At 46.1% G+C, this 12,870-nt stretch overlaps 1 protein-coding gene across 1 annotated transcript in view; it reads left to right on the top strand.

Moving 5' to 3' along the window:
* The first annotated feature begins 461 nt into the window (after positions 1 to 461).
* PLPP4 (phospholipid phosphatase 4) overlaps positions 462 to 12,870 on the top strand; it is a 66,147-nt gene continuing 53,738 nt past the window's right edge. The window contains exon 1 of the mRNA XM_055721341.1: positions 462 to 994. Coding sequence (XP_055577316.1) covers positions 939 to 994 — 56 coding nt within the window. The 5' untranslated portion in view covers positions 462 to 938. The remainder of the gene's footprint in view (positions 995 to 12,870) is intronic.

A 12,870-nucleotide genomic window follows, 5' to 3' on the forward strand; every position in this document is an offset into this window, starting at 1 on the left:
AGTATCTGACCAGGCGAAGCAGGAGTGACACGCTGGGTTATTGAAGCAGGGTTCAAAATGGCATTGATGTCTACGCGTGTGGAAAGCTGGTTATACACACACCCCAGAAAGTACTCACACCTCGTTAATCCTTTATGCAAAGACCCAAGGAAAGGTGCCAGGCTGGGGGGGGGGGGGGCTCATAACTGCCCGCTGCACCGGCGCCCAGCACCTCAACTCTTCAGGAAGAGCTGCCATGACCCGTGCCCAGGGGTGCCCAGGGGTGCCCAGGGGTGCCCCACCCCCCGGTTTTCCGGCTCCATTTTTTCGGGAGCACAGTGCCCCATCCCAAAGCAGGGGCGAACGCCGGGAGGCCGGCCGGGCTGTGCCGTGCCGTGCCGCTGGGTGCGGGCTGTGCCCCGGGGCGCGGTGCCAGCCTTGATCGACTCCCAGCTGAGGGGGGGGACAGCGAGGGGCGCCAGGGACCCCCCTCAGCGCCAGGCGGGGGAGCAGCCCGGGCCCGCCCGGGAGGGCCGCCCAGCCCGGCGGCGCCGGGGAGCCCCGGGGGGCCGGGGCGGGGGCGCGGGGGCGGGGAACTCCCCAGGACGCCCCGGCCCCCGCGCGGGGAGACACGGCGTTAGTCAGCGGGACCCTCCCCCCTGTGCCCGGCGCTCGGCTCCGCCGCGGCAGCGGCCGTGTCAGCCTGGCGGCAGCGCGGCGCCTGGCTCCCCGCACGGCCCGGCCCCCGTGAGGCGCGGGCAGCCGCGGAGGCTGGGCGGGGGATGGCGGCGGCCGGGCAGCAGGGCGCGGGGCTGTGCGCGGCGGCCGGGCTCCCCCGGGGCGGCGGGGCGGGCCGCCGGCGGGCGGCGTGAGGCGGCCGCGTTACCCTGGGTGCCCCCGCCCCGCGCGGGGAATGAGAGGCGGCGGCGCGGGGCTGCCGGAGCCCGCCGGGACCCACCATGCGGGAGCTGGCGATCGAGATCGGCATACGGGTCCTGCTCTTCGGGGTCTTCGTGTGAGTACCGGCCGGACAGCGGGCGCGGGGGGCGGCCCCAGCGGAGCGGCGCCGGCGGGTACCTCCGGGACCGCCTCAACTTTCCTGCGGCGCCCGGTGCCGCTCGGGCGCCCGAGTTCCCCCTCGCAGCCGGGCGCGGGGTGGGATGGCGGGGCCGGGGCGGTGCGGGGTGGGGTGGCCGCCCCTCCGTGCGGGCTGGCGGCGGTTCGGCGGCCCCGCAGCCCCTGACGGGGGACGAGCCGCCCGCCGGTGGGCTCTGCCGGGGCCCCCCAGGCTGCCGCCCGCAACCCCGAGCCGGGGGGAGCCGCCGCCGCCGCCCCGTCCGGGGTGCCGGGGAGGGCGGGTTTTCCCCCGGGGCGAGCCGCTGCAGGAGCCGCGGGGAGCCCTCTCTACCCTGGGATTTTGCCGAAGACCTGCGGGAAATTTTGGTTGGAGAAACTACCGTTTGTGAGAGAAGTGTGCAAAAAAGCAACCGGCAAAGAAAAAAAAAAAAAGCCCAAACAAAAACCCCCAAACCCAAAACCCAAACAAGCCCTGCTGCTGGCTCCGTGTGGAGGATTATCGTTTCTGCTGCGAGGTCTCGCCTGCCGGGGCTGTACGCGCACCTCCGCCGCTGGCTTGCAGCAGCGGCAGCCCGCAGCCAGCCAGCGGCGGGGCAGGCGCCCGTTGCGGGAGAGCCGCGGCGCTGGTGCTCGGAGCCGGGGAGGGACCCCCGGCTGAACGGCGGATGCGCCGTGTCTCAGCTGGCTTGGAGATGCGTGTCCGCACGCTGGTGTGCAGGAGGGAAAGGCATGGAAATGTGGCTGCTGAAAGATGTGCAGGAGGAGCACTCTTTTTGCCTTCTTTAGGAGAAAGCAGTCACATATTATTTTGCTCCGTGGATTTCCCCCTTTCTTTTCAGGGCTGTACCCGTTTCTGTTTTTCTGGCAGTTTGTGTTCTCCATGCATTTGAACAATGAAAAGTTCCACTCTTCATCTAAGTTTGCATTTCACTTGCTTAATGTTTAAAGATGAGTATTCTCAATCTTTGTGATCTCTCAAAAGCGTCACAGAGACTGGATCAGATCCTGCTGCCGTTTACTTGTCTGCTGAAGGGTGGATGCTGCTGGTCACAGGTGCAGGCAGTAAGGGTATAGGGCAGCTATTAGTGTGTGATACTGCCTTACAGCTGGTGATACTGGAATTCTTTGATGCGATTCCTTTCTGAACCTCTGGTGCTTAATGAATAACTTGCCCAATTTACTGGTATTTAAGTTTTCCCTCAGTGCTCATTTCTCCTGAATATTGATGCAAATCTTCTGATTTGCAACGTTTGGTCGGTGTAATCATTTTAGGATAAACTTTGACATCTTCAACAACCTGTAAGGTACCTTTGATACCTTTCAGTTCAGTTGCATCTTTCTTTGAAAGCAGGACCTGTTCTTCTCAACAGAACTCTTTTCTGGTATATATGGAATTACAGGGTAAGCAAAGACCTCAGAATCTCATGCTACCTCAGAACCTTTCTCTTCATTATGACTTCATATGTAATTCATCACTTACGCCATCCAGTAAGAGATCTCTTTATATAGTTCATTACCATGATATGTAAATCACGACCCATTATAAGTAGTATTTTCTCGGTTATGCTGGTCTTCTGTCTTCATTTCCTCCTTAACATATTCTCTAATTTTCACTATTTTTTATGCTGAGGTTCTAAAATTAACGGAGGGGTGGCTAAAGGAAAAGCTTTCAGTAGAGTCACCACTATGGCAAATGCCTATGCAAGCACTTTTCATCTTTTCACGTAGCTCAGCTCCTGCCTTCTTGGAATCCTGGGGAATAATTCTGACATTGTAATAGATCATTTAGAGTATTAATTGCCATCTAGAAGTACTGAACACTATAGTATTCTAAATTCAGGCTGGTGCTCAGTTTCATGAAGAACTGCACTTTATTTACTTGCAATGGTTGCAAGAATAGCTTTTATATTCAGATGATCTTAGCACCAAAGTAATCGTTTGCTGTTGAAATAGCATATGATATTTCTCTCAGTTTTTCTGAAGAGGCAGTTACCCATATTTTGAAACTTTTATGTTTTGGAGGTTTAAATACTGTGTTTTCTGTGGTTTTGTAGACAGCCAGGGCAAAGATTCTTATGAAGCATTGAATTAATTGAAATATCTTGTCAAGTATGAACAGTTACTGGTGAATTTGGAAGCCCTAGGCCTGGAATCCAGGCAGCAGCGATGTAAGCTGTACTGCAGAACCTATTTCTAGGAATGCAAAGGCTGTACAGTTCCCACCTCCCCTGGAAAGGGATACCATTAACATCAATGGTCATCATCTACTAGGGCCGAGATGCTCTCACTTGTGAATGCCAGCTGCGACACAGATATTTGTCCACCAGGAGCTGGCTTGAGGAGAATTAGTTCATTCTGAAGAGGTTTTGATGACTTTGGGTCACTACTAACCTTTAGTGGAGGTAGTGTTAGAAGTCTGACCTTCAAGATGATGGTTCCATATGCTATTTGCCAATTGTGAACCATCTGTGCTTCCCAGATGTCTTTTTAGCTCCAACCTACTGATTAATATAACTCAGACTAATATACTGGCATATTTTGTGCCATAAAATGCAAAAGAAAAAGGTGCATATGTGCATATTCCATGTTGTAGTTTTGCTTGGTGATAAATGTCATTTCATAAAAATGGAGGTGTGAAAACTTATGTTGATGATTGCTGAAATTGAATGTATTGCCAATTTGAATGTGTTTTACAGCAACAACAGCCATATTTTCTATTCTTAAGACTGGCAACCCTTCCCCCCCCCCCCCCCCCAGTTGCCATAATTATCAACTTTAGTCATTCCACCCAAGGCAAAAATCTGTACTTGTTATTTAAGTTCTCTTCTATCATGCAAATGTACACCATTACAAGTAATACATATTTTTTGGTGGGTTATTGGTTTAGGATGAACTCAACAGACATTCATGGACTATAATGGTAACAACTGACTCGGTTCTAAATGTGTTCTTAACAATTGCTAAGTGCTCACATAGCAATTAAAGACAGGTTTAGGTACTGAAATTCACCAACTTGTGTTTAGGAAGATCTGTGTTGAAGTGCATTTTAGCCTTCAAGATTTGCTAGTATTGAAGGAGGGATTAGTTAGGAGAGATTTATTAGAAGAACTACAGATGCCTGAAATTCAGGAGGAGGAGTTAAAAAACACATCCAAGTAAAAAAAAACCCAGCCAAAATCCAAACACAACTGGTTGCAGTCAAAAACATAATGCACACTTTACTGGGAAGGTAAAGAGACATTCTTTGAGTACCTTCAGCAAAATAGCTTTCAAGCCACAAGTTACAAACTGTGAAGAGGATAGCGATATTTCTGTTCTGCCCTACAGTTTTTTCCTATTTCCTTAACAGTAAGAAATTAATTTTTCATTTTCAATATGTTTAGCTTTACACCTTTTGACTGGGCTGAACTGATCCTAATGAGCATAGGTGGCTTGCTACTTCCTAGGCAAAGAACATTTTCATGCTGTAATTTGACCATTATGTTGTTACTACATTATGCAGTTTCAAATATTTTTCAAGTAAATCTTGAGTTAATCAATTCTCACTTCATGTTTTTGTTTGTTTAGGTTTTTTATTTATTAAGAAATACCTGTGAGTACAGAACTGGACTTTTTCTTTTTAAGTTTTTCATGGTAGGTCTCAGAAGTAGAAATTGTCTATTGTTTAGTATAACAAACTGTGAGCATGTACTTTATAATAGCAAAATTCAAACACTAATTCTAAGAATGATTTAATTAGGGTCTTGCATCTCTCTTTTCTTCGTTTTGTACTTATTACTATGGCCTGGAGCATCTTAAGATGCTTGTTGAATGCTCAAACATGTTAAATGTGGTCAGTCTTTCATCTGCTCCTTGTAGATGGTGGCATTTGTCACGTACTGAATGCTTGATGAAAGCAAATTGTTTTGACTGGCTTGGCTTTATTCAGTTAAGGCGATTGTAAAAAGATTTGTGAGCAAGTCTGATATTTTTACACAGGAGTGAAGCCTTTAAAACAATGTTCTTTATCTGTCCTAAGAAGAATTCATTGAATGGTAGTTCAGAGTGAACCTGTAATTGCCAGCCGGGAAGTCCTGGTTTCTTAGCAAAATACTCTGGTTTAGATATCTCCTTGCAAGGAAAACTTTTTCAACAGTTTCCTAAGTTTTGTAAGACCACGTCATTGTCTTGGTAGGAAGACAGAAGAATTTGCATGTGTGGTAGTGTAGCCCAATGACTTGTCAACAACGTATCACTGACGTTTCTAGAACTGTCTAATCGATTAAAAAGTCTTTCAAGGATTGCTTCATCAAACGTTGAGCTCTTCAGTGAGTGTGATGTGATTAAAATATAAATGTCATTCACAGTAAATGGCTATCTTCCTTACAGCACAGTCTCATTAGCAGCCTCCCTTGGGAGTAAATGTTTATCTGCAGGCTAACATATGTATATGTTACACACGTGAGTGTACAATATTGACTAATGCTGACATATTTTGTGTGTGTGTGCCATGTTCAGACTCTGGTTTAGCTGATTCTGTGCATATTGGGTTTCTTACATGTTTACAGTATTAAGATTTTAATCATGTTATGAATATGCATGAAATGATTTAGCGTGGAAAGCTCTTTCAAGTAGCTCACTCTGTCATGGGTGGTGATCTGGATATTCTGCATATGTTGCCATCATAAGTGATACTATGTATTGTCTTGTTAACACAGAAAATCAATTAGCTGAGGAAATTTCACAATGCTGCTGTTCTGATTTACTCTTCTCACAGTTTGTGCTTGCCTTTTCTTTGTCATATCTGCTGGATTTTTGGAGGATAGACTGAGCTGAGAATCACAAGCAGTCAGAGATCTGTAGGTAATACAAGCCAAACGGTACTGAGAAGAAATCACCAGTCTGAGACATTAAGACTTATTTCCTCATGTTTACACCAATACTGCCAAATTAACACGAATCAGTTGGACCAAGATTTTGAGGCACCTTTTAAGCCTAGGTGCTCTTTCTAGCTGCATGTTTCAAAGCAAAGCAGGTATTTGGCCACATGAACAACTTGGTCTTTTAGCGTCCTACATTCTCAATTTGGGTGTCCTGTAATTGTTTGTTTAGAACTTGTTTTTTGGCTTCTAATCTTAGAAGTCTTGGACTTCATTCGTGTGTCCCCTAATTTCTCATCAAGAAAGGAGAATAATACTTCCTTTTCTCACACTCTATTAATTTAACGGATAAATTCTTTGTTGTGAGGTATATGGACAGTAGCCAAACTCACTAACACTGGAGCTTTTTCAGTGTTAGTTTCACAAATAGAAATGATACTAGGAAGTGAGAACATACTAACCTGTTTAAAAATGGCTGCTGTATTGTGAACCATAACTTAGATGATAGTAAAATGAGGAAGAAGTTTAGTTCTGTGGCCCAGATTGAAGTCTAGCTCACTGAGCCCGGTTAATGAACAGTTAAGGGAAAGACCTGCTGTAAAAAAGGCCTTACCCTCTCTGGTGCTTAGGATCTGAGAACATTTATCAAAGCTTGCATATTGAGCTCCAGCGGTAAGCAACACACTTGTTCCAGTGCTCAGCAAAGTCTGTTATACCTTTGAAGTGATGGGAGAATTAGAATGCCACGGAGCTTCTGTAACTCGCTGAATACAGCTCATATATCACAAAGTAACTTGAATTTTAACTTTGCTCAGCTCTGCGTCCTTGAGAGGTTACTGTAAAAACAAAAGGCCATAAATACCTATTATACCTAGTGTAATACGAAGCACACAACACGATGACTGTGTGCCTGTCCTATTAGCTATGAAATATCGCCAAGGTAACAGAGACACCCGGTACTGTGTGGGGCCGCGGGGGCTGCGGGCGCTTCCCCCCGGCCCCAGCAGCCCCGGCAGCCGCTCCCAGCCGGGCCCGCCGCTGGCCACGGCCCAGCCCAGCGGCCGCGGGGGCAGCGCCGCGGGGGGCGCGTTTCACGGGGGGGCACAACCCGCCCGGGGACCCCGGCGGTGGGGAGCGGGGCGGGAGCGGGGCAGGGACGGGGCCGCGGGCACCCGGGGCCGGGCCGGGCCGGGGGGGCTCCCCCCACCCGCGGGGCAGGGCAGCCCCCGGCCGGGCAGGCGGCGCCCCTCGGCCCACGGAGCCCGCGGGGGAGCGGCTCCCCCCCGGGGCAGGGGGTGCCGGCGGGGGCCGTGCCCCGCGGGCAGCCCGCGCCGGAGCGGCTCCCGGCAGGGCCTGTGGCGCCGCGGGGAGCGGAGCCCGGGCCGGGCCGGGCCCGAGTGTGAGGAGCCGCCCGGAGGGGCCGGCGCGGCAGCGGCAGCGGCGCCGAGCGGAGCGCGGCCCCTGCCCGCCCGGGGGGAGCCCGGGGGGGAGGCCGGGCCGGGCCGGCGGGCGGGGCGGGGGGAGGCGCGGGCCGGGCCGGGTTCTCTCTCCCGGCCCCGCCGGGCTGTGACCGGCACCGGCCGGAGCCCGTTTCCCCGGCGGAGCCGGCGCTGCCCGTGCCCCCGGCCCCTGCGAGCGCTGCCCCCGGCCCCGGAGCCTCCCGCCGTGTCCCCGCTGCCCGGCCCGGCTGAGGCGGGCGGCGATGGGCAGGGGGCTCCGCCGGGCGCCCCGCACCCCCGGCCCGCAGCGGGCGCTGGGCCTTTCACTGAGCCGAAGCTTCTGTTTCCGTTTTTATTTCATTTATTGAAGCTAGGGGAGGGTTCTAGTGGCTGTGGTAACAGCTATTCAGGAGCAAATGTATCTGCCTTGTTGTGCAAACTTTGGTCTGTGCCGAAGAGACTGTTCTGCAGACTGTTGTATCAGTGCTTTCAGATATTGCAACTACGTTTATTTGATTTGTTTTCCCTGAGTCCCACGGGGCAAAAAAAAAAGGGGGATTTAGTGGCAGGAATTCTAATTGTCCTGTTAATAGGATGGGATTTACAGTTGATGTCTGTGGCTAAACTCTCAGCTGCATACATGCTAAAGAAGGATGTTGTTGTAAGTGCCAAAGCATCTGCTCCAGATTTTCGAGGAGTAAATGGTGACTTTGTGTCTTTTCGCGTTGAATCCTATTTACTCACTGACTTTGGCACTTTGTATTTATTTGCTCCAAGCCCTGATTGAGGGTGCTTTGTAGTGAGAATGCAACTAAGACCGACGGGGTTTCTGTAAGGGAAATTTTTCTTTAAAAATACTGATTTTTATACTTTGATCTAAGCACAGTCAAGCTGTGTCACAGCTGTGATTCTTGTGGCAAAGGCTTTAATAAAAGTACAGTCTTACTGCTGAGAATGCACTCATACCTGGCACGGTAAACCAAGATGTTTATAGTCTCCCAGTCTGCTGGTGACTTTGAAAAGCCTGAAAGTAGTTAGCAGTTATTGACGCTAAAAGTGTATTGGGGATTACGTCTTATATGTCTTGTAACTTTTTTCCTGTAGTAAGCACTGTACTGTTGCTGAGCGGGGGACATTTGAGTGCTGCATCTATATTGACAGGGATTAGTGGACAACGAGAAAGCTAAAGACAACACATATGACCCTAGTTCAGGTATTGGTTGTGATGCACTAATGAACATCAGGGATTTACACTTGAATGATTAAGGAAAACTTCACTGGTTTCTGAATCAGAGTAATTGCTTTACAGATAATCCAATTAGATTGTCTTCACAGAATAGACAAAGTAGTCATCAGATGTGGCATTTGAACTGAGCTTTTCTTAACTACATGGGTTTTAAGGTACTTTCCATTCATGTTTTTCCCTTGCCTTGTAAATGGTAAACTTATGATCATTGAACCACAAGTCATTGCTGTGCAAGAAACTGTGACTGATCTATATGATTCTGCAGAAAACTAGTTTAAGAATATTTCTTTGTTGTAAATCAATTTGGTACCCTCCCTGAGTACTGTATTTATTTCTCTGCATTACAAAACACTTTTAGCTTTTACTGTCCAAATGCTTAAATATTTTCTGTGTTAAAATTCCTCCGAATTTAATTAAAATTGCATATAGATAAAATTCAATAAGTGGGGATTGTTTTACTGTAGGCTAGGATAACAGGGTTTACAAGTCATGTTTACATAGTAAGTGGCTGATTGAGATTACTCATGCACAGTTGAATTTCAGAGAACTGGGGAGGACCGAGAAAGACGGTAGGAGGGGTATAGAAAACACCTTTTCTGAGCAAAGATAGAAATAATTGAGCTGTTTAAACTAGAAATCTGAGGAGACATGGCAGTAAACTTCACCTCTAAGCAGCTGCCATAAAGATGTATGAAGAAGACAAACTACTCTTCATGTCCTTTGGGAATTGTGCAGAAAGGAAAGATTTTTAAACTTGTAGCAAGGGAAACTTAGGTTGAGTGTGGGGAAATGCAACCTAATTGTAAGGACTTTTGAGCACTGTGGTAGATTACCTGAGGCATATGTAGAATCTCTGCCAATGGAAACTTTAAAAAGCAAGTTACACTGAAGTATCTTGGGAGTATTTTATGTAAAGTTTAGCTTTGCTGCATGGATATGAGGAGACAGATTAGGTGGCCTCGTAAATTGGCATGGATCAATTTAGTGGAGTGAGGTTTATACCGCCTGAGAGTGTCCCAGAGTGCAATGCAAAAGAAAAGTTGAAAGACATTAAACCAGAATTTCTTGTAAGAGATTTTTGGCTCATTTTGATGGGTATGAAAGAAAATGGTGTTACCGATTCAAAGTTACTTGGAGAATACTTTAGCAAAGACTGAGCAGAGGTTGATGATGCTTTCTGGCTGGAGGGCACTGCCATGCCAGGTGCCATATTCTAAATATGCTGCATTGATGAGACTGTGGGGAAAATGAAATCCTAAAGTAGATGAAATATTTCGCTCTGCAATCTTGCAGTTCAACGTTTGACTCTATTTTGAGTGAACAGTTTTACTACTACTTTAGAATTTACTATGGAGGTGTAAATGTCAGCTCAGAAATATTTTAACTTTGAAGGATTTGTGGCACGCTGCCAAGTGTTGTGAAACCTTGCAAATCGAAAACAACAGAGGAGAGTATCATTTGATATAAAATGTTACAGTTTCATTAGCTGCCAATTTTCACTAATGGGAGAACAGATCTAATAGCCTGCCTGTACTCTTGTGGCCTGCAGAGAGGCCATTAATAATTTCATTCATCTAGTGTCCAAGGTGCTTTACAGGAGTGTAACTATTGCTATTGGCCTTTAGTGAGTGCTACAAAATGCTAACAGTGATGTTCCTATTCCCCATTACTATAGCTTTATTTTTATTTATAAATTTATTTTTAAAATCGTTACAAATGCTCTGGAACATGTAGTTATTCACAGAAGTGGTTTTGGATTGAGTGATTTTAATGTACTTGGATTTGACTGTGAATATCATTAAGCCAGTCTTTTTCTTCTCATCCTTAGAGAATAATGAAGTCATTGCATACAGCAACTGTGAAGGAAAAACTGGAACAAAGTAACTTTAAAATTTGTATTAGATTTGGTAAATAACTTGGTCAAAAAATTGTCTCTTAATTATTGAAGTGTTTTATTTTAAAATTTATATTTTTAAATGCATTCTGTATTAAAATTAGTTTAATGGAGGCCTAAACAAAATATTTCTTTTCAGTTTGGGTTAAAATGATATGTTTCTGCTTGACCAAAATTTAATGTTTTAATTTCACGTAAGGACACTCTTGATTGAGCCTTCTAGATTGGGCCAAAATATTTCTCTCCCTTCTCTCTCTTCCTTAACAGCTCTTGAGTTTTTGGTAAAAAAAGAAAAAAAAAAAAAAGGTCTGAGGATGTGTTTTGGCACTTGGCTCTGGTCGTGGACAATTTGTATTTAATCCTCACTGTTATTCAGCCTGTCTCTCTCAGGTACAGCATTATGTGGAGATAGGCTTCACTGCCATGCAGGTCCTCTTTCAAGGTCATGTCTCTATCTGTTGTATATGCAAAGGGAAGAGCAGATGTAGGGAATGGCATACAAATCATAAATGTCCATATGATAAACATATTCTAGATTAAAATGGCAGCAAATTATCCATATTATTAAAATTCAGATTCTGGTAAAACACTGAGTGAGAGAGAAAGAAAATTTCACATGTAGAAGTGGTAGGGTTTTTATATGGGGCTTCTGAAGAGCTTGGGCAAAGGGGGCAGTGGCTGGATGAAGACAAGATCCTGCAGCACGGAGGAAGATGTTAGTTAGTGTCTTTTAGAGATTGCTCCTAAATAAGCTGCTAGGGCCGAGTTGTCACTTCCAACTGATTAAACCTTGTTCCAAGCAAGATATTAAAGAGCTATCGCAGGAGGGACAGGAGTGAGAGGCATTGAAATGAGTGACCTACAAAGGGACTTTTGAAGGAGTGGTGGAGAGACAGAAATAACTGAGAGGGAAAGCTTTGATCACTAAAAGAAACTCGGCACCTTTGTGAGTTTAACACCTGACTTTCCTTCCAGGTCCAGACCTATAGTCAATAGCAGTGTGGCACCAGGTATGGAAACAGAAGAAACTTTATCAGACTACTCAGCTCTATCAAATTGCTGTGAAGCTAGGATAGTTGTCCAAGGAGCCGTTGAGAGTTGTTTGGTTGAAAACAGTTCTAGATGTAATAAAAACAAGCATTAAAAAACATCAGAAGCAAAATTATGACCGTCTGTAGTATGTTTTGGTTCATTATTCAGATACGTCCTTAGGTTATTTAAACCTGTAATATGAATTCTGGTTTTCACTTCAGAATAATGTACAACTGCCAGCTTTGCTAATGGCTACATCAATGTTCATATACTGATGATTTCCTTTCTCTATACTCCCTCCCCCGCCCCCAAGCACAGACACATTAAAATGGCTTTTGTGAGATAGCTTACATCATAGGGTATATTTAATAAGAATAGAGCATAGAGGCAACAATTGATACCTTAAATCATGCTTTTTATTAACTAAAATGAGAGATAATGCAATGAAAACTGTAGCTGATCGTTTTCCCTTTGTTGGTATCTATTATTTCTGTAAGACTACCGCTGCTGATTATCTGTGTGACAGTAGTGCAGCTGTACTGGATTGCCTTAAGTGTTGTACACGGACATAGTAAGTAGCAGCTCTGACCTGCTCGCCCTGTGCCTGAAGTGCACCGCTGCTCCACGTGAGCAGGGATCGCAAGACCTGAACTGCTTTTTCACCTCAGGAGCAGCTAAATGCCAAACCAAACATGTTTTTGTTTCAGAATGGTTTATTTTATAGTCTGCTGACCGGAAAGCAGATGTAAAGATCACTTTCAATATTAGGCCAAGGAAAGTTTTAAAAAATGTAAAACAAGCCAAAAAATGTCAATTTGGTTCATTTTGCAGTGTTTTTTCCTATTTCAGTATAGCCTGTCTTGTCTCCTGCTCTTCTGTTCAAAGCTGCAATGCAGCATGACCAACTGATCCCTCTCTTCCTTTCACTTTGCTGGTTTCCAAATATTCTCCTTCCGGAAGAAACGATGGTGAAAAGGTTGTATCTAAGCTAGTTAAGTAGTTTAATGCCTGGATGCCCATTTTTATTCCCACTGAATTGGAATTTTTGAGATTTAGTTACTTCATACTGGCAATAATTACACTCAGCAACATTTAGTGCTACTTGCATTCAAAGTGCTCAGTCTGTGAGCAAGGAGAATATATGGACTGGAAGTTTTTGCATTCTTTCAGGTGCGCAAGAACAACTGGCTGGCTATGTTAATTACGTGTTCTTGTGCCGCTCATGCATACTCAGATAATCCTTTCCCTTTCCTCTTAGGTTTGGTGTGACTGGAATAATGTCACAGGAAGGAAATCGTTTACCCAGAGAGAGTTCAATGCCAGGGCTTGAGAAACCAGTAGAGG

The sequence above is a fragment of the Falco cherrug genome, chromosome 9, assembly GCF_023634085.1.
Source record: "Falco cherrug isolate bFalChe1 chromosome 9, bFalChe1.pri, whole genome shotgun sequence".
In the NCBI taxonomy this organism is placed as follows: domain Eukaryota; kingdom Metazoa; phylum Chordata; class Aves; order Falconiformes; family Falconidae; genus Falco; species Falco cherrug.